A 22,500-nucleotide genomic window follows, 5' to 3' on the forward strand; every position below is an offset into this window, starting at 1 on the left:
ACTTACATTCTCTCACGGTACTCAGGTGTAAAATGAGTACCTGGTCGTTAACAGCGTTGTCTCTGTCCTTTGAAGAATTGAAACATCGCCTAACAGGCGTCATGTCCCGTCCTACATGTTAATTGTTGCTGTTGGCCAGGGACCTCTTGTAAAGCGCTTTGAGCACGTTTAGTGGATATTGCGCTATATAAAATAAAGCTCATTTTTTAATTATGTTTTATCTCGTACCTGATGCAGGATGTTTGATTTTGATAAGGACAAAGTGTTAATGCCTCTGTCTTCGATGGCTCAACCACCCCAAGTGCCGTCGTCAGTCGGAAAGAAGAAGAAAAATAAACGGATGGGTGGCAGAGCAGCAGCCGTCGTGCCTACGAGTACAAGGAGTGGAAAGGCTGGTGCCAAACAAGGGACGACAAAAACTGGCAAGCTTGGGACGGAAATGTATGTCCAGGTGCATCGCCACGGGGTCTTGACCTTCGACATCAACAACCCGTTGTCAGGAGCCACTTTGAAATGTAAGGCGTTTGATGTTGTGATTGGTTGTCACAGGGGACTGAGTGGTTTATGTGAATTTAGACGTGTGATGAATGGGATATAACTGCGTAATTGTTGTTTTTTTTGTTGTAATGACAGAGTTGTGTCCCACGTTTTGGTACCTTGTCTTGAAGAGTGAAAGCCCTTGTTTGTTCTTATTTAACTACCTTCGTGTAGTTTGTTGTAGTCGTCCGTGATAGCATTACAGGAGTTTAGCACTCAGATAGAGGTTGGTCGATGGGTTTGTGTCAAAGGTGGATAACTTTTTGTCTTCTGAATTGGCATCATAAGATACCGTTGCCTAGGCATTCCATGAAGGCATACAACAATCCATCAAACAAGATGTCTGATGTCAAAAGGAATCGCCCGTGCTGCCCAAAGTGAGCAAATTGGGAGCTAGTGATCTTGTCCAAGGTATAAAAGAAAAATCAAAAGTGCCTGGAACAGGACTCTAACCCGGGACCACAGTGCAATGACCTCTTCAGGCCTCGAAGTGGGCCGGGAAAACCGGGAAAAGCCGGGAACTTTATTTTGAAATTTCCCGACCGGGAAAAGCCGGGAAAATCGGTGAAAATTGTCTGGGGCCGGGAAAAAGCCGTGAGAAAAATTTAGGTGAACAACAACCCAACATGTATTCTTCCGCGTAATCATTACCCAACCTGCGAACGATCGGCTTAGAGCATGGCAGCAGCCTCTTATGGTTTCCTCACACTACTAGGCCCTATGTTATGACGATCGACCCAATCAGCAAAGTCCGGTCCGCATTCGTAGAGTACACAGACTATTGCCATGTTTCCTGTGCATGACGTAATTATAGTCGTTTTAGAGTCATCGCTGAAACACTGGAAGACGGCAATGGGATAGTTGCGTCAGTTGTTGAATAAATTATCCAGGCACGGTTGATAAGTAAAAAAACCAAATTATGTTGTAGTTACATTTGAAACAAACAAAGTATATCACTGATCTCGTCTCATTGAGATATAAACAATGATATAACAATCAAGAAAATCGGCAGATAAATAAAAAAGTTGCTAAAAAAAGCTAAAATAAACAAAAGCAATTTTTAAAATCGAATTTATTCGTAAAACAGTTGGTTTTCAACCGATTTTTCTGAAACAAGGACCAATGTTCTTCTTTTTTCAAGCCGATTTCAACAATGTGACTTTCAAATTCCTCAGAATTATATTTTTTACTTTTAGATTTTAGCTTTTAGGCCTACTCAAAAAGGTGTTATATTCCTTGCCACTTGCACAACAATAGCGTAATACATCGACGGCGAGAAGCGTCTTTGTTTCGACCAGCCGGTTCGGTTAGATAGCCTGTGATTGGTCGAAGACTTAAAGACGCTTGATTCACTCAGTCGACTCATCATTGTCGACAAGACAAGAGTGCTAGAAACACACATCCCTCCCCTCATCTTAATAGTGTGTGTGTGTGTGTGTGAGCGTGTGTGTTTTTTGTTTTTTTTTTGTGTGTTTTTGACTTGGTCATGAATGCGATTGTTAGCTAAGCTAAGAAAGACGGTCGACGTCCTTGGGCTACTTTAATTAATTTTCGTGACTTGTTATTCAATTATTTGGAGATGGCAGATTAAGGTCGTTTACTCATTGTAATTTGTACTAAGTTTGTTTTGTCTGTCTCTAGATTAACTAGCTTTATTTCATTCATGTGCAATTCAATAAGTAGGCCACACGTCTTTGGACGCTACTTTCTCTCTCATAGTAATATTCAAATGTCTTTTTCTCTCTATTGATTTCTCTCCTCTTTGTCTCTTTTTCCCATCTCTCTCTCTATCTCTCTCTCTCTCTCTCTCTCTCTCTCTTTCTCTCTCTCTCTCTCTATCTGTCTCTCTCTTTTTTTAAATATTTTTTTTTGCATGTTGTAGGAGGCCTAGACTTTACAGGAATACGTCCAAGTATTAATAGCCAGAGTCAATATATTTCTTTCTCTCAGTCTCAGCCACTCTCTTTTTCACTCACATCTCTCTCTCTCTCTCTCTCTCTCTCTCTCTCTCTCTCTCTCTCTCTCTCTCTCTCTTCTCTCTCTCTCTCTCTCTCTCTCTTTTTTTTTTTTTTCCTTTTTTTCCCCCACGGTGGTATATATATATATAATATATATATATATATATATATATATATATTTATATATATATATATATATATATATATATATTATATATATTATAATATTTATAGGTAGTGGTAACTGGTCTAGAATTGATGAATATGCTTGAAAATTACTACCTTAAAATTTTCCCTAGAGCCTGGAAAAAACCTGGAAAAAACCGGGAAAAAGCAGGGGAAAATATTTTCCTGAATCACTTCTAGGCCTGCCTCTTGACCACTTCGCCCTCATCATGTTGGGTTGTGTTTTTAAATATTTTGTCTGTGTGGAGTTCCCGACCTCCCATATTGGGCAGGGAGGTATTTGCTGTGTCTCCTATCCCCTGTTATCTGTTTTTCAATTACTTGCTGTCTTTGTCTTGAAATGAGATGACTTAGTTTTGTCCTGACCCTGGCTGGGAGGGAAACAGTCGAATGTGTAGTTAAAAGTTTTGGGAGATGATATTTTTTTCCTTTTAAATCATTTCTTGTCATGTTCTGTCATTAAAAAAAAAATAATTTTTACCCTTGATTTGAGAACATTTGAGTGTATTCCTCTTAGTGGAATCTTGTGCTGGTGACGGTGAGGCGTTGAGGCAATCTGAAACTAAGTACACTGATAGTGTGCTCTTGGAATCTACATTTGTTCCCTATTTGAACCATTCCCCTTTTGTCTTACATTTTCCTCAAGTCCTTTTAATTATACATCTATAATGTTTTTCTATCCCATTTTCTTCCTTTTTTACTGGCGCTGATATGACCTAAACGTGTTGCAAGCGCCGTAAAACCCTTAAAAACAAAACATAAAATATTTGGTCATTTTGATTTTTATCCCCGGTAATCATCCTTTTATTTCCTGCTGTTTTTCTCTTCTTCATTGTAGTAAAATACAACATGCGAGGCATGTGCCACACGCGTGTTCCGTATACACGGGAGGAGATGGCCAGACTGAATGGGCCAGTGACTGGCAGTAAAAGACGTCGGATGAGAAATCATCGTATTATACACGTTATCCATGAGGCCAACGGTAAGTTTCTACACGTCTGATGGCGTTTGAAAACTAAGTCTTTATGACTGTTTAAATTTAAAGACAAAGTCGTAGGTTTGGAATTACATGCATTTTTCCGACGACGACGTGTGTTGGGAATGAGTTTGACACGGCAAATTCAGACGTCGAAGAATATCTTTATTTATCCCCTTTAAAAAATTTTTTTTTTTTTTTTTTTTTTTTTTTTTTTTTTTTTTTTTTTTTTTTAACATGACGGGGTGCAAATATTAAGATTCAAAAATTTAATTTACTTTATTTTTTGGTAAAATACAATCACATATGATGAATATGATAGTAATAATGATGTACTTTAATTCATCCATGAATATTTCTCAAACTCTTACAATGGGGGATAGGGGTGCTTCGTATTTATCATTTTTATTATTACAGTTTAGTAAAATCAGGTTTTCCCCATAACTGAAGGAGTTGCCAGATGTCCATGGTATTTATTTCTTTTGCCTTCCACTTGTTTTCAGAATAGACATTTTGAACACTTTAAATTAAGTCTAGTTGCTTTTGGATTTGATTGCAATGAACTCATTATCTCTACTCTGCTTTCTTTCAGATGAAGACGATGGATTTTGCTGGACCGAGGATAAATTGAAAAATAATGTAGATAAACCCATCAATCCCTGTGCGAATGTAGAGCCTGATGCACCGTCGTCATCTGTGTCAGCCTTGCCAGCATCTCCCACAGGAATAGCTACTGTTGACAGGAAGACCAGTGACTCCATCCCTTCACCCTCCAAGACAATCGGAGTGCTTTCCCCTACTACAGGTGATACCCGTCTCTCACTCAATGATAAGGGCTTGTCAGACGGCATCAGTGACAGGCTGTCGGTCGAGTCTTCCAGTCATCAAGGTATCGGTGCGCTGAAACACAATACAAGTCCTGGAAGAATCAGTTTGGATTCAAAAGACGAGACTGGCTCTAAGGAAGTTATGTTGTCCCCACTACATCTTCTGACAACGGCCGCCATTCAGTCTGAACAGGCATTGTACCCGTCCGGCCCCAAGTTTTCTCTCGTCGAGTCAGGACAAATGTCTGTTGGGGAAAATTTGTCCTCCTCCTCCCCCCCTCCCATCAATGCCTCAAACCAGATCAGTCCCCAGCCTGCATCTGTGCCGTTTTCTGAGGACGTCGGTCTTCACCGTGGCCAAGATGGCCGTCATCCAGGGCAATTCCCACTCTCCGTATCACCTGGCTCTAACGAACCTCATTTATTAAAATTTAAAAAATGTTCACTAGACTCTACTAGTCTAAGAAGCTGTGATAAATCCCCAAGAACTGTTCTTTCATCAACATCGACAGGTTGCCCCGTCGTCGTCACTGAATCTCCATCCAAACATCTGGCAACTTCTGCACTGTTGTCCTTGTCCTTGTCGGCTGCTGATTTTGTTTCATCCACTCCTCACATTATGTCAACCTCTCCTTCTCCAGCCCCAAATTTTCATGGACGTCCACCTGCCTCATCATCTTCCCTGTCATTGCCATCCATAAACTCCCAAGAAGCAACGACAACCGCCACTAAGCCGAGCCCCCTCAGCATTCCAACATTTACACCTTGGCACCTGAACAGGAACGATTCGACACTGAATTCCTCCTCTCCAAGACCCGGTCTTAGCCCGGCGTCAGAGGTAAATAATTCTTCGCATAAGCAAAGCTTTATGCATCACAGTCAAAAATTGGTCAGACTTTTGACGACCAACACTGACGACTCCATTCCGTTTGGGAAAAGTTCGAACCCAAATATCAACCAGTGTCACCAGCAAACAAATTCTCGAGCAAGTAACATTGGTAAGAATGGAAATTTAAATAATAACCGACAAACAGAATCAGTACCTGTCATGCACTTGAGCACTGTTCAAGATTCTGTCATAAGTTCTGGTGTCGTCAATAATGTAGAATTCCCAAGGCAAGCAGCAAAGCCCCAAATTCCCTCCAAAAATAGACGTGGCGTGGACAGGAATGAGGGCAAAGTGGTCAAGCAGAGGAAGAGAAAAAGGTCATCGTTGACCCAAATGTTGACATTACAAGACAACGATAAAACACCAGCCTCAACCCCCCCAGCCCCTGTGAATATCGTCAAAGTTGCAGCAGGGAGTAGGCTCTTTCCTTCGCCAATCAACAGTTCAGTTGTCCCAGTCAGTATCGGCTGTACGACGACAGCACCGTTGATCATAAATAACTCACAAATAAGTGACGCCTCCAGCAGCAGCAATGCCAATTGTGTTAAAAAACACAAGCCAACCATTTGGGATCACCTGTCGTCCCAGTGCCCCGTCCCTCTCAAATCAGCCAAAACATCAAAGCCACCAACGGGGGCGCCATTGGCATTGGCCACAACACTAGCCTTAAATCAATCACAGATGCCCACCACCCTAAACAGCTCACCTACAATTTCTATCACTCCAAACTCTGTGAATAATAGTAGTAGTAGTAGGAGCACAGACAACAATCAGTCACAACCGGCTGCAATGTCCAATTCCCTTCCATCTACCAAGTCAGCCATTGGTATGTTCAGGAACTGTTTGGAAACAGTACAACCAGCCCCTCAGTTCTCCAAATACCAGGATGGAGGTAATTTTCATGAAGGGTCTGACACAGACTCAGCCAATGAAGAGGAAGACGATGATAATGACAAAGCGTTGTTCATCGCAGAGGCCGATCAACCCGCATCGGACACGGACTCAGCTGAGGAAAAAGACCTTCAGTGCCATAGAACGACCACCAACACCAGTGACAGTCTTTCATTTCATGTGAAACCATCAGTACTGGCGACGACTGCATATGTCAACTTAAATGTAGCATCCTCGTCTCCCTTTGTCCATCACAGTGTGCCATCATCATCCCCCATCCCATTGAACAAAGCTCCCTCCAAACCCCTTAGTGTTCCCCCCACCCCCATCACGTCTTTCTCACCCACTGTCGGGAGATCAAAACCATTTTCTGAGTCATCAGTAATAGCAGCCCAAATAACTTTAAATCAAACGCCATCCAACTTTCATGTGACAAACATCCAAGATTGTAGGAAGGTCTTGATCAATAAACCGTCATCTTCCATTCCTGACTCTCGTTCGTGTCTGTCCCAGTCAACAACTGCCAATGTTTTATCGGAGAGCACCAGTCGCGTTGTCATGGCAACTCACCCCTTGTCCCTGGCACCAGCAGCGTTGCCATCAACGTTTGTATCGGTGTCCAGCATTACCCTCCCATCGGAGTTACCCTTGTCTCTTTCCACAAAGCTAACCGCAGTGGAACTTCACAGTCCGTTTTCAAAACCAACCTCATCACCATCCTCATCCTCATCCTCATCCTCATCAATCCAGTCAGTTTTACCTACAACAAAAAACCTCGAAGAATCGGTGAGAAATGTCATAGTAGCGACAACAGGTTCTGTCACATCGGGTCAGGTGACCGTTAAAACCATTGCCCCAATCTCTCCCTACCCCAATCCTCACATTGAAGATCTGTCGTCGACTTGTACCTTATCATCCCCCCCTTCCTCGACGCCAGCATCATCATTGTCCGGTTACTCCAATCTGGCAATGCCACCGACGACCAGCAGTCCCAGAAATTTTACAAACAATCTGATCTCGACACTTTATCTGACACCACATCTACAGCAGCAACCTCCTTCCTCATCAGTATCAACGCTACCACCATTGCCACCACCACCATCATCATCCTCCTCCTCCTCTTCACCTTATGCAAATCCACCCATGGCAGCTATACCATCTTCTGCATTCCCCCCAACAACAATTACTTCTACAGGGACCTCTGTTGCCAGCGCCACATCGCACTGCTAAGCAAAAACATAGAAGAAAAAGAGATGATGGTTGCTTTATAAAGCGATATCTTCCAGGCCCCTTTATTAATGCGTGTCATTTGTGAATAAAGTGATTTTCTAAACGGTTGGATTACTTCAAATACAATAACACAATCAGACCACGTCTTTGTCGTGCATAGTGAGCTGCCAGTTGTCTCGATTTGACTGAGAACAAATGAATGGAAATAATCCTGGCACGTCTCAGAACTATGGGGGTTTTTTTTATTCGTAAAGTAAAACAAGGAACAGAAAAATCTCTAACTCTAAATCTTAATGACATCCTATTGTGCATTAGAATGTCCCGATTTAGCTGATTAAGAATTTGACTGCTATAGTCTATAGTCGTTGAATAGGGTACAATAAAGTCAATATATATCATGGTTATTACATGGATGTACACCAACCATTGGACTACCAGCAATGATTCAACTCATCCACTCACACATCAATATCACATGGATGTACACCAACCATTGGACTACCAGCAATGATTCAACTCATCCACTCACACATCAATATACATGGATGTACACCACATGGATACAGCATGATAACTCATCCACTCACACATCAATATCACATGGATGTACACCAACCATTGGACTACCAGCAATGATTCAACTCATCCACTCGCACGTCAACAATTGGATTTTTCTTTTTTTATACGGATCGTTGCAAAGTTTTATTTCCAGGAACCAGAGACTCATTTAGGTGGAGTCAAATGTTTTAATTGACAGGAGGAAAATTTAGAATTGCGATCAGCTCGACCTCTACCGAATATCCCTGTAAGTATTAAGTATGGAAAGTATTAGATCATCTCATGTCCATGGGAAACACGGCAATCACTGGCTGACAGTTTGAATGCTCTCTGGAAACGTGTGTATCTGTGTCCCAGTAAAGATGGTCATAGGATTGTCACGTCTGTTACTGTTAGGGTCAGTACTCTTGGCTAGTCGTCACTCACTCACTCACTCATTCCCATGACCAGCTGACTTTCATGGGGGGGATGGACATGCGAGATGCAGTTTCACAACCAGACACCATTCATCTCGGTCTCTGGCTAGTCGTACTCCCAGCTTAACTGGTAAATTGCCAAATGAGGGGACTGAACAATATATTTATTTTTATAATTCGTAAAACGTTTCTCAAACTTTTTTGCTACATCAATTTGGCAATATATTTTAGAGAGTGGACAAAATGAGAGACAGTTGAGGTTAAACTCAAGGAGATCAGAACAAGGATATTAAAATTAAAGTGTCTTGAAGTTTAAGAGACAAATTTGACTCTCGTGAATGACACAGTCATGTCAACCTTATGTTTAAAAAAGAAAAAATGCTCATTCCCTTCCTTACACATTATCAGTGATTGCACACCTGTTGCTGCGTAGTGTAGGTAGTATATATATTACATTTCTGGGTTGATTTTGTTTGTCCCTCGTAAATGGACTCGAGTTTTACTTGGGCTAAGACGGCAATGTTGCCTGAACCTAGTCCGATTCTTCTGGCCTGACGGAATCATATTCCTGTGACCCACAGCTGGTTGAAGGAATCCGATTCCTGTGACCCACAGCTGGTTGAAGGAATCCGATTCCTGTGACCCACAGCTGGTTGAATGATATTCTTAAAGTGTTCAAAGTAATTGTATTCTACCCCTCTCCCTAAATCGTAATGTGTACGGATATCGAGTTTTAAAAAAATAAAATAATAATATTGGTTGAGCTTTATATAGCGCAATATCCACTAAATGTGCTCAAAGTGCTTTACAAGGGGTCCCTGGTGAACAGCAACATTTAACATGCAGGACGGGACATGACACCTGTTAGGCAGTATTTACAATTTTTCTGACAAAGACAATGCTGTTAACGGCCAGGTACTCATTTTACACCTGAGTACGGTGAGAAAATGTAAGTAAAGAGCCTTTTCCAACTATGCGCTGAGCACGAGGCTCGAACCCAGGTCCTTCCGATCCGAAAGCGAGTGTCATACCACTAGACCGCATAGCCGCACAATATGACGTTTACAATAATAATTTGTGACATCGGATTATCAAACATTCTGTTTCACTAAAATTAGATTTTTGAAAAATGTCTTTTACTCAGAGATGACGAAATCAAAATGGATTGAGGGGTAGAATAAAAGATTTCTTAAACTTACACCCTTGCGTCTTTGAATTTGAACTTTGTTCCCAACGCACACTCGCAAGCTCGTGCAGCGGTTGGGGACACGTCCAGATTTCCAAAAAGCAAAGAGTAGTGTCAGAATGGTATATTCTAAGTGTAAGTGTAAGCACCAACCAACATCCACAGAAATTCTAAACCAACTATTTGGTCTCATTGACTGTGAACAATTTGTTTTCAATGATTCTTTTTAAAACTTTATTTATTGCTCTAGACGTATTTATTATTTCTTGGACTAACAGTTTATATACACAAACGTAACCACAGATGGTGCTTGCAATTCTCATTTATATTATTTATTTATTAATTTATGCAAATTTATGTACTGTTGTTTTATTTATGATTGCTGTAAATTCGCTGTAATTATGGTAAAACCAATGTATTGATAAGCGCATAGAGCATGGCATAACCTTGATTATGCCCTACACAGTTATATATATTGTATATATACACAGCGACCAACTGACCCAGTAAAATCGGGACTGCCCCGATTTGACAATCTGGAGAAAAAAGAGGGAAAAAAGTCAAAAATAAATCAGGCCTGTCTACCGGTGACGATCTCTCAGTGGGTGGGGATCCTGACCTCCCATAGCGGGCAGGGAGGTACATACTGTGTCTTCTATCTCCTTACATCTGTTTTCTAACATGCTTTCTGTCTTTGTCTTGGAATGAGGTTACTTGGTTTTGTCCTGGCCCTTTCCGGAGTCCTGGCTGGAAGGGAAACAGTCAAATGCATAGTTATTGTTTTGGGAGATGATATTTTTTTCCTTGTAAATCATCTCTCTGTTATGTATTATTATGTTTGTTATTTTTAGTGTATAATGTAAGCATTTGAGTGTATTCCTCTCTGTTGGATTTTGTGCTTGTGTCCAGATGAGACTTATAGGTGATCTCAAACTAAGTACATTGGTGATATGCTCTTGGAATCTACATCTGATCCCTATTTGTTCCCAGTTCCCCTATGTCTTACTTTTTCTTGGGTGCTTTGATTGTAATTCTAGAACTTTTTACTATCCCGTTTTCTTCCTTTTTACTGGCGCTGATATAACCTAAATGTGTTGCAAGCGCCGTAAAACCCTTAAAAACAAACAAAAAACGATCTCTCAGATGTCAAAACGCTTTGAGGTCCAGAATATGTCAATATGTGAATGTTGACTATGGAGAAAGTCCCGAGTGTTTATAATAAAAAAGGGAAAATGATAAAAGTAGAAGAGTTCTGAAGGTCATTCAAAATTGTCTCCCCCTAGATAAGGAGCCAGGCAAATGATTCCATTGGAATTGTAGGATTTTCCTCCCCTATACTGGCTTGATACGTCTCCACGAATTTAGTGAACGTTAAATTTTGATATTTTGGACTTCTGAACATGTTGAAATTAATATGATTTTTAAAATATTTTTTTTGGAAAAATTGTGAGAAAATGACCATAAATTATTGGGAAAAATCTGAAAAACCATTTGAAATGATTGGGGTTGGCTAGCAAGTCTGATGGAATTGGCCCTGGCATGGCCCTGGATTTTGGATGCTTTGGTTTGGACTAGTCAGGTTACCGTCAGTACGTTATAATCCCTCAGTATATCTTCCAATCACCTGCGAAACAGGGTAATTACTTTTCACTTGAGTTCAGCGCTCAGAAAACGGTCAGTCGTAAAAGTTCAGTTAATTTTTGCCTCCTGAATTGGCAGCCCTGGACCAGTAATTTAAAACAAGGAATCGTCGAATGGAGAGTATAGCTATAGATAGTTCGAAGATGACGTCACTCAAGCCTTTGTTATTGTATTTTGCCATCCGCGTTTGTGAGTAATTCTCACTAAACTGTATTAACCAGACTATAAAAGTTCATGGTTACACACAGTTTTGTGTGTTGGTCCATTATCCTTCCGGATGGCAATGTTATGAGCTTCTTAGCCAAGCGCATACTATCTATACATCTAGATTTATTATGGGTTTTGATAGTCCAACCATACATACAGCGTTCTGTGTCATCACATTTTGGATGTCCCGTTTTTAGCTCTTTGGAAAGATGGTCAAATTGGCTGCTGTGTATATATTGTATTAATGTTGCCATGTTGTTGTTGTTGTGGTACATGGGAGAGAAAAAACCATTTCAAGTTGCCATGCAAGTGTGAAAGTGAAAGGTTGTTGGACATTGAATGACTTGTGTGTGCGTGTGTGCAATGATAGGCCGTGAGGACCCAGTCTATGCATTGTGTATGTAATTAATTCACCAAGGACAAAGTACATTGAATTGACTCCCATCTTGACCTCACCTGACCAGTAGCATGGGTGCCAGTTTTTTGGTTCATCCCGTAATTCTGGTTTCGTGATATCTCGAAGTCAAATACCTCCGGTTTCAGTGTTTTGAGTAAAATAACCAAATAGCATCTGTAAAAATTCGAAAACGTGATTCAGCCACCTTTTCAGTGTCTCTCTCTGTTCTTTGGCTCCCCAAGAGAGACTGCACTGTGGGTATTTCACTATGTATCATAAGTTGGTTTTAAAATCAAATTAATTTCCTCATTGTGTCACTATGTTTGCTGTGTAATCATTTAATAATGGTATAAAAACGGTGATGAAATAAGAGTAAAGTTTAGGTCGCATTTTCAGTAGGAACATTTTCAGGTTTGGCCAAGTGTCGAGATTTTAGTTTCAGGTTTCAACACTTCTTCCTGCTGGTACCCATGACCAGTAGCTTTTGTTAAGATATTGAATTGGCAATCATTCATGATGTCTGGGTGGGGTTCTGAAGTTCCGGACAAACGATGTCATGTGACGACAGTTGATATTTAGTGGGGTGAGGATTGACCAGTTACCTGACCTACTTTGGAAAAACACGTGTTGAAAAATTTGGCCAGAAAACTCGACTTTCAAATATCAATAGATTTAAAAGACCCTCATCTTGGCAAAAACTCTTCAAACCTGAGACTTCCTTGACATTCCAGGTTTGTGAGTGTTTGCCAAGACGAGAGTCATTTCAATTTTTATCTATTATTTGAGGGATGAGTTTTCTGGCCAAATTTTTCAATTTGAGTACAGGGTGTGGATCCTGGCCTCCCATATTGGCTGGGCAGGCAGGTTGGGACTTCATGTGTCTTCTATCCCCTTATATCTGTTTTCCAACATGCTTTCTGTCTTTGTCTTGGAATGCGATTACTTGGTGTTGTCCTGGCCCTGGTCGGAGTCCTGGATGGGAGGGAAACAGTCAAATACATAATTATTGTTTTGGGAAATGATATATTTTTTTCATTGTAAATCATCTTTCTGTTATGTATTATTATATATATATTTGTTATTTTTAATGCATAATGTAAGCATTTGAGTGTATTCCTCTTTGTTGGATTTTGTGCTTGTGTCCGGATGAGACTTATAGGTGATCTCAAACTAAGTACATTGGTGATATTCTCTTGGAATCTACATCTGATCCCTATTTGTTCCCAGTTCCCCTTTGTTTTACTTTCTCTTGGGTGCTTTACTTGTAATTCTAGAACTTTCGACTATCTCATTTTCTTCATTTTTACTGGCGCTGATATAACCTAATTGTGTTGCAAGTGCCGTAAAACCCTTAAAAACAAACAAAAACAATAGAACTTTTTACTATCCCATTTTTTTTCTTTTTACTGGCTGATATAACCCATAATGATTTGCAAGCGCCGCAAAGCCTTAAAAACTAACAAAACAATAGAACTTTTTACTATCCCATTTTCTTCATTTTTACTGGCGCTGATATAACCTAAATGTGTTGCAAGCGCCGCAAAAGCCTTAAAAACAAACATCTTGTTTTCTAGTTGTGCTGACCATCCATCCTCGCTCTCTTATTTCCTGTACTCCGTAGAATCTGCCTCCTCATTCTGCTACCCAAAATAGTTCTGCCACCGAATGATTCAATGTGTAACCTATTCATTAAAGAATACTCAGATGGAAAATGGAACAAATTTGTTTGATTTTCAATGAGGGTGAACTCGAGAGAGAGAGAGAGAGAGAGTTACATAGAGAGCGGCAGGGGCTGTCTAAAGCCTGGGATCGTGAAAATACTCACGGAAGAGTGAAAATGGAGATGCTTAGGATGGGAACAATACAGACAATGGACGTTTCGGGTACAAACCCTTACCCCAGCAACCTAAGGGTTATTACCCAAAACATTCATTTTCTGTATTGTTCCCATCCGAAGCCTCTCCATTAACACTCTTTCGTAGGACAGGTAACATGCACACTTCCAGTGAGTTTGGAACCAGAAGAGTAGAAGGTGTGACGTCATAACTCCTCTTCCCTGTTAATGCTCAGCCCACAAAGATTGACTATCTGGCATTTGATCCAATGAAATTCTACGTCGGGGGGAAAAAGTCTTGACTTTACCCGGGATCGATCTTGGTCCCTTTGCTTGTGAACCGAGTGCTCTAACAACTGAGCTATCCAGTCCCCCATGATTTATCATCCCAACACTACTAGTTATTTCTTTGTTATTTGATTCATGATGCATTCGTAATATATGACTTGATAATACCATTTTATATTATATCATTATTATTGATATGACCAAATGTCACTCACGACGATGGTTCTATGTGAAGTCAACAAGGTTATCGCAATTTGATTGGCTTTAGTTGAACGAATTGTGGAATGATGAATGAATTGTGGAATGATGAATGAATTGTGGAATGATGAATGAATTGTTGAATGTTGAATGATGAATGAATTGTTGAATGTTGAATGATGAATGAATTGTTGAATGTTGAATGATGGATGAATTGTTGAATGATGAATGAATTGTTGAATGTTGAATGATGGATGAATTGTTGAATGATGAATGAATTGTTGAATGTTGAATGATGGATGAATTGTTGAATGATGAATGAATTGTTGAATGTTGAATGAATTGTTGAATGATGAATGATTTGTTGAATGTTGAATGATGGATGAATTGTTGAATGATGAATGAATTGTTGAATGTTGAATGAACTGTTGAATGATGAATGAATTGTTGAATGATGAATGATTTGTTGAATGATAAATGAATTTCTTATGGAAACCTGCCTGCTTTGAATTGAATACTGTGAGTGAAAATTGGAAGATTTGGTCCCAACTACAAAATTTCACAAATATTTGAAGTACACATTTCAAACTTAGGTTAACTGTTAAAAGTGTGGATCCCTGGGTGGGGTTTATGACCTCCCATCATAATGGGCAGGGAGGCACTTAATGTGTCTTCTATCCTCCTATATCTGTTTTCCAACATGCTTTCTGTCTTTGTCTTGGAATGAGATTGCTTGGTTTTGTACTCGGCCCTGGCCGGATACCCTGGCTGGGGAGGGAAATAGTCAAATGTATAGTTAGAGTTTTGGGAGATGATATTTTTTCCTTGTAAATCATCTCTCTGAATGCACTGTGTTGTTTTGTTTACATATTATATATGATTTGTAAACATTTGAGTGTATCCCTCTTAGTGGGGACCTGTGCTTGTGTCTGGATGAGACTTTTAGGTGATCTCAAACTAAGTACTTTGATAGTGTGCTCTTGGAATCTACATCCGTTCCCTAATTGAACCAATTCCCCGTTGTCTTACCTTTTCTTGGGTGCTTTAATTATAATTCTAGAACTTTTTACTATCCCATTTTCTTCCTTTTTACTGACGCTGATATGACCTTAATGTGTTGCAAGCGCTGTAAAACTCTTAAAAATAAAACAAAACAAACATCTGTACCTTATTTAACCAAATTCCCCTTCTTCTTACCTTTTCGTGGGTGCTTTAATATTGAATTAAAATTCTAGAACTTTTTACTGTCCCTATACCAAAAACAAACTACAATATTCAAGTAGGCAGGTTTCCATTTTGTATCAAAAACCCACCACAGCTCTTGTCAATCCATGAAGTCCTGTCAATGTCAGGGATTTGTTGTCATTCGTTAAATTATTTAAATGGCTTAAAATGAATAAATGTTTTCATTGTTATTTTTACTTTTACTGTAAATGTCAGCATCTCATCATTTGATTTGTGCTTCTGTTGAAATGTCAGCATCTCATTTGACTGGCTGGGTGTGGTTCCTGACCTCCCATAGTGGGCAGGGGGGTACATACTGTGTCTTCTATCCCCTTATATCTGTTTTCCAACATGCTTTCTGTCTTTGTCTTGTAATGAGATTACTTGGTTTTGTCCTGGCCCTGGCCGGAATCCTAGCTGGGAGGGAAACAGTCAAATGCATAGTTATTGTTTTGGGATGTGATATTTTTTTCCTTGTAAATCATCTCTCTGTTATGTATTATTATATTTGTTATTTTGGATTTATAATGTAAGCATTTGAGTGTATTCCTCTTTGTTGGATTTTGTGCTTGTGTCCGGGTGAGACTTATAGGTGGTCTCAAACTAAGTACTTTGATAGTGTGCTCTTGGAATCTACATCTGATCCCTATTTGTTCCCTGTTCCCCTATGTCTTACTTTTTCTTGGGTGCTTTATTTGTAATTCTAGAACTTTTGACTATCCCATTTTCTTCTTTTTTACTGGCGCTGATATAACCTAAATGTGTTGCAAGCGCCGTAAAACCATTAAAAACAAAAACAAAACAAACATTTGACTGGGTGGGGATTCTGACCTCCCATAGTGGGCAGGGAGGTACATACTGTGTCTTCTATCCCCTTATATCTGTTTTCCAACATGCTTTCTGTCTTTGTCTTGGAATGAGATTACTTGGCCCTGTTCGGAGTCCTGGCTGGGAGGGAAACAGTCAAATGCATAGTAATTGTTTTGAGAGATTATATTTTTTTCCTTGTAAATCATCTCTCTGTTATGTATTATTATATTTATTTTTAATGTATAATGTAAGCATTTGAGTGTTTTCCTCTTTGTTGGATTTTGTGCTTGTGTCCGGATGAGACTTATAGGTGATCTCAAACTAAGTACATTGGTGGTGTGCTCTTGGATTCTACATCTGATCCCTATTCGTTCCTAGTTCCCCTTTTGTCTTACTTTTTCTTGGGTGCTTTAATTGTAATTCTAGAACTTTTTACTATCCCATTTTCTTCCTTTTTACTGGCGCTGATATAACCTAAATGTGTTGCAAGCGCCGTAAAACCCTTAAAAACATAAAAACAAAACAAACATCTCATTTGATTCGTGCTTCTGTTGAAATGTGAACATCATTTGAATTGTGCTTCTGTTGAAATGTGAACATCATTTGAATTGTGCTTCTGTTGAAATGTGAACATCATTTGAATTGTGCTTCTGTTGAAATGTGAACATCATTTGAATTGTGCTTCTGTTGAAATGTGAACATCTCATTTGATTCGTGCTACTGTTATTTATAAATCTATGCATTTGGTGTCAACATTTCATCGTTCTCATTTACAATCCAGCAAAATCTGTGGTGCAGGGAGTGGAAATTCCTTTTTTGGTGGGTTGGAGCCACTGGTCTCCTGGGCATGTGATCTGTCGCTCTTCTGCTTTTGTGTTCCCGCCATGGGAGATGACGTGCTATGTCTTCTAATTCCTCCCCCACCCCTATAACTATATATATATATTTGTTTGTCCTTGTCCACGGTGATCTCTGTCTTGTCCTGGCTTGAAATTGTTGGTCAAAATCTTTCCAAATAAACCATCCACTGCTTGCTGCACCAACCAATTCAAACAAGATGATTTATTTATTTATCAACTTTTTTATTTATTTATTCTTTGAATATTTGTTGAATAAACATCTCTAATAAGTAACTGTAGTTCTTTTGTTGGTTTTTATCTTTATTGCGGGTGGTTGGATGGGAGCATCACCCTTGAATCGTATACCTATGATGTTCGCATGGGTGTACGATCCGATAGTGATGTCGTTTCTTCTTCTCTTTACTAGCCTATCCTGCTTCTTTGGTTTGTGATTGTATTTTTGACAGGGGATTTTTTTTTTTCTGTAAATCTTCTGCCTGTTTGTTCTTGGTTATTTATAATTTAGCTTATGATATCTTTAGGTTATGATTTTGATTTACATTTGTACTATTTTTGTTAGATTGCTTGTTTTTTTGTTTCAGCGGTCTCTCATATAACCTCAATTGTGTTGGAAGAGACCTAAAGCAACAAACAAACAAAATTATCTTTATTGATCGACCTCCCAAAGTGGGCTGGAGGTACTTACTGTGTCTTCTATCCCTCTATATCTGTTTTCCAACTTGCATACTGTCTTTGTCTCGGAATGAGATTATACTTGGTTTTGTCCTGGCCCTGGCTGGGAGGGAAAAGTCAAATGTAACATTAGATTTTTGGGAAATGATATTTTTGTCTTGTAAATCATCTCTCTGTCATGCACTGTATTATTTTTGTTTTACAAATGATTTGTAAACATCTAAGTGTGTTCCTCTTAGCGGGGACCTGTGCTTGTGCCAGGATAAGACATTTAGGTGATCTCAAACTAAGTACACTGATAGTGTGCTCTTGGAACCTACATCTGTTTCCTATTTGAACCAATGCCCCTTTGTCTTACCTTTTCTTGAGTGCTTTAATTGTAATTCGACTATCCCATTTTCTTCCTTTTTACTGGCTCTGATATAACCTAAATGTGTTGCAAGCGCCGTAAAACCATTAAAAACAACAAAACAAACATCACATCCGTGACCATTCTATGAACGTTAAATTTGTGTCAAAAATCAGATTTGTTTTGGACAGCCTAAGATTTGAAGAAGAAAAAAAAATTGTAGGTTGGAGCCACTGGTCTCCTGGGCATGTGATCTGTCGCTCTTCTGCTTTTGTGTTCCCGCCATGGGAGATCACGTGCTATGTCTTCTAATTCCTCCCCCACCCCTCCTTCCCAAATACTGGAAAATCATCACATCCGTGACCATTCTATGAACGTTAAATTTGTGTCAAAAATCAGATTTGTTTTGGACAGCCAAAGATTTGAAGAAGAAAAAAAAGTTGTGTAGACGTGTAGAACTATAAGAACTTTAAATAAAATTAAAGAAAATAAAATTCCCTTTATTCATCCCCAAGGGGAAATTTGTCTTTAGGGTCTATCCTAAGGAAAGACTAGAATAACCCAGGCGTCAGCCGCAGCGCAGCGCCGCAAAGTGAGCTAGGGCGAGGTGATTTGATCAAGGCCACACAACGAGGCGGGTAGTCGAACTCATAGATAACTAATAACACAGGACGGTAGTCTGTGGTCGAACTCGGTACCTTTTGGGTACGAACCAAAGACCGTACCGCTCAGCCACGCTGCCCCCAACTTGTATTTTTGTTTGTACAGCTCGACTTATTCATAGCTGCACAGTTGAAATTTTATAAATTCGTAGTTTCCACCAGGAAAAAAATATAAAAAGTCACTATAAATAGCTTAGCAAATCAATAGTTTGTCATCACCATGATCCACAAATGCTTCAAAATCCTGAATATGTGACCCCTCGTCTCAAAACGGTATTATGTCGGGATGGACCAGATGCTAAAAAGTCAAATTATAGTTAAACTGGTCAAAAATATATATGAAACGTTGGTATTTAGCACAGTAAAATATGATATTCCTTCTCCTCTATAAAGCATATAAACTCTGAAACATGATCTTTCTGGCTACAAATTCCATTTTCAGCATCTTAATCATCCCGACTTAATACCGTTTTGAGACTGGGAGGGCTTCCTGATCTCCCCATAGTGGGCAGGGGGGCACATACTGTGTCTTCTATCCCCCTATGTCTGTTTTCCAACATGCTTTCTGTCTTTGTCTTGGAATGAGATTACTTGGTTTTGTCTCGGCCCTGGCTGGGAGGGAAACAGTCAAATGTTAGTTAGTTTTGGGAGATGATACTTTTTTCCTTGTAAATCATCTCTCTGTTATGCACTGTATTGTGTTTTGTTTATGTATCGTATGATTTGTAAACATTTGAGTGTGTCCCTCTTAGTTGGGACCTGTGCTTGTGTCTGGATGAGACTTTTAGGTGATCTCAAACTAAGTACACTGATATTGTGCTCTTGGAATCTACATCTGTTTCCTTTTTGAACAAATTCCCCTTTGTCTTTCCTTTTATTTGGTCCTTTAATTGTAATGCTAGAACCTTTTACTATCCCATTTTCTTCCTTTGTTCTGGCGCTGATATGACCTTAATGTGTTGCAAGCGCCGTAAAACCCTAAAACAAACAAAACAACCCGTTTTGAGACGAGGGGTAACATATAGATAGTATGCAGATGACGTCACTCAGGTCTTTGTTATTGTTTTTTGACTCCGCGTTTATGAGTAATGCTCACTGAACTGTATTAACCCGACTATAAACGTTCATGGATACACACAGTTTTGTGTGTTGGTCCGTTATACTTCCGGATGGCAATGTTATGAGCTTCTTAGCCAAGCGCATACTATCTATAGGATCGAAGGAACTCCATTTTTCCTTGAAAACAAGATGTCGGTATTGAGTCAAAGAGGCGAATGCAGCTCTGTAGATGGAGCTAAAAGTTCCTTAAGTCTACGTATATTTCGTAGCCTTCGGCAGGTCTGGTCTTACAGAACAAACCACGTGATGGGGAAAATCCTAATCTCTCTTATGTATTATATATATTTCTTATTTTTAGTATATAATGTAAGCATTTGAGTGTATTCCTCTCTGTTGGATTTTGTGCTTGTGTCCGGATGAGACTTATAGGTGATCTCAAACTAAGTACATTGGTGGTATGCTCTTGGAATCTACATCTGATCCCTATTTTTTCATTCCCTTGTCTACTTCTCTGGGCTTATTGTAATCTAAATTTTATACCATTTTCTCCTTTTTATGGCGCTGATATAACCTAATGTGTGAGCGCCGCAAAGCTTAAACAACAAAAATAGAAATTTTTACTATCCATTTTCTTCCTTTTTACTGGCGCTGATATGACCTAAATGTGTTGCAAGCGCCGTAAAACCCTTAAAAACAAAAAACAATCAAACTAGTTATAGATATATTTTTTTTTTTAAATTGAGCTTTTATATAGATAGTATCCGCTTGGCTAAGAAGCTCATAACATTGCATCCGAAGTATACGGCCCACCACAAAACGTGTGATTATAGTCGGGTTAATACAGTTCAGTGAGCATTACTCATAAACGCGGATGGCAAAAAACAAAAACAAAGACCTGAGTGACGTCATCTTCGAACTATCTATAGGGCGATATCCACTGAAAGTACTCAAAGCGCTTTATACAGGGTCCCTGACCACAGCTACATGTAACATTTAGAACGAGACATGACGCCTGTTAGGCGATACTACATTTTTTCCCCGACAGAGACAACGCTGTTAACGGGCAGGTACTCTTTTTACCCTTGAGTACGGTGAGATAATGTGAGTAAAAACCCTTTTCCAAGGACTCAACTATGCGCCGAGCGAGGCTCGAACCCAGGACATTCAGATCCGAAAGCGAGTGTCATACTACTAAACCACAGAGCCGCAAAAATTTTTGTCAAACTGACTGTTAAAGATTAGGGTGACCTGTCGCCTCAAAACGGTGTTATGTCGGGGTGATTAAGATGCTGAAAATTGAATTTATAGCCATAAATATCAGACTTGCGTCGAGTTTATATGCTTTATTGAGGAGGATGAATATCATATTTCAAGTTTCTAAACAGACAAAATTCATATTTTTGACTCGTTAAACTTTAAACTTTAAACTTTAATTAGACTTTTTGACATCTGGTTTATCTCGACATGATACCGTTTTGAGACACTGGGTCACATATTACAACTAACTCCATATTTGACCAATAAAGAACAAGCTTTAATTTGAAATACATAAAATTTGTCGTCACTTCCTCAAGCCTTCATACTTTCTCACGTTTTTATTTTCTTTATTCTCTCTTACTGATTAACCAGTAGATTTTGGACCAATCCAAACAAGGAATTTGTGACACACCTTCACACGTACTCGGACAAACATGATTGATTGTTTATAAACAATAGATAACATGAATGAAATAGGCTTCAACAGTCGTGACGTCACTTCCTTTGTAATAACGCACAGTAACTTAGTAAATGGTTCTAAACTATCGGAAGGTGATATCAGACTATTGAATCCAATTCTTTCTATCTATTCTAATTGGATTCAATAGTCTGATGTCACGTGGCCCAGCAACGGCGGCCATCGTTGTTCTAAACAAAGAAAATCGCTACTTTCTATTCTTCATGCTGGCTAGAACTTTTCTATGTCTTGTGATCAAAATGTGTAAAAGTCAAAACATGATCAGTTTATAATGTTTTGTTTTTTTCTTCTGGATACGCCTTTATGCTGTCGGAGAAATATTTCATACGTGTGTCCGCCATTGTTCCGATAGTTTAGAGCCAGTTACTAAGTTACCATGCGTCATTACGAGGGAAGTGATTTTACGACTGTTGAAGGGTATTCTCTCCCTCTCTCACCAACTACACACTCTGGTCATGTCTCGGACACTCATTCGACACCGACCGTAGCCATCGTTATGTTATAGCCTGACACTGAGATCCAAAAGGACTGGCAATTTTGACGTCATTATTTGATTTTTGCACCGTCTAGTGAGTTGTCGTTAGTAGAGCTCATGGAAACAAGTTATTTCATTGGTTGAACTATTGAATACAACTCACGATTTGTTTTCTTTTGTGGCAAAAGACCGGCATTTTGACGTCATTTTTTTGGTCAGTGTCAGGCCATAACTTTACGAAGGCCACGCTAGAAGACTGGAAAACCATTTAGTCCAGAGACATACACGTGTCATTGTGTGACATCATCAGTAGGAAGATGAACATTTTCGATTTGTATATTATTTTTTATTTTTCATTTTCTGAAAGAATATACTCCCCAGAGCATCTCAATCTTTATTTGAAGTAAATTGGGTGATTTTTTATGAAGTATGGTC

The 22,500-nt window shown here is 39.3% G+C and overlaps 1 protein-coding gene across 5 annotated transcripts in view; it reads left to right on the top strand.

Moving 5' to 3' along the window:
- The window catches only part of LOC144959843 (uncharacterized), a 96,153-nt gene extending 86,938 nt beyond the window's left edge, over positions 1–9,215 (top strand). For 4 of the 5 annotated variants that reach the window (XM_078892630.1, XM_078892631.1, XM_078892633.1 and 1 more), the window contains 3 exons: positions 238–515; positions 3,520–3,663; positions 4,250–9,215. In XM_078892630.1, the coding sequence (XP_078748756.1) occupies positions 238–515; positions 3,520–3,663; positions 4,250–7,494 (3,667 nt within the window). In that variant the 3' untranslated portion in view covers positions 7,495–9,215. The remainder of the gene's footprint in view (positions 1–237; positions 516–3,519; positions 3,664–4,249) is intronic. The other variant, XR_013642694.1, reaches the window with a different exon arrangement.
- Positions 9,216–22,500: the final 13,285 nt, after the last annotated feature.

The sequence above is a fragment of the Berghia stephanieae genome, chromosome 14 (assembly GCF_034508935.2).
Source record: "Berghia stephanieae isolate SIO BIC M18660-M18661 chromosome 14, UCSD_Bste_1.3, whole genome shotgun sequence".
Classification (NCBI taxonomy): Eukaryota; Metazoa; Mollusca; class Gastropoda; order Nudibranchia; family Aeolidiidae; genus Berghia; species Berghia stephanieae.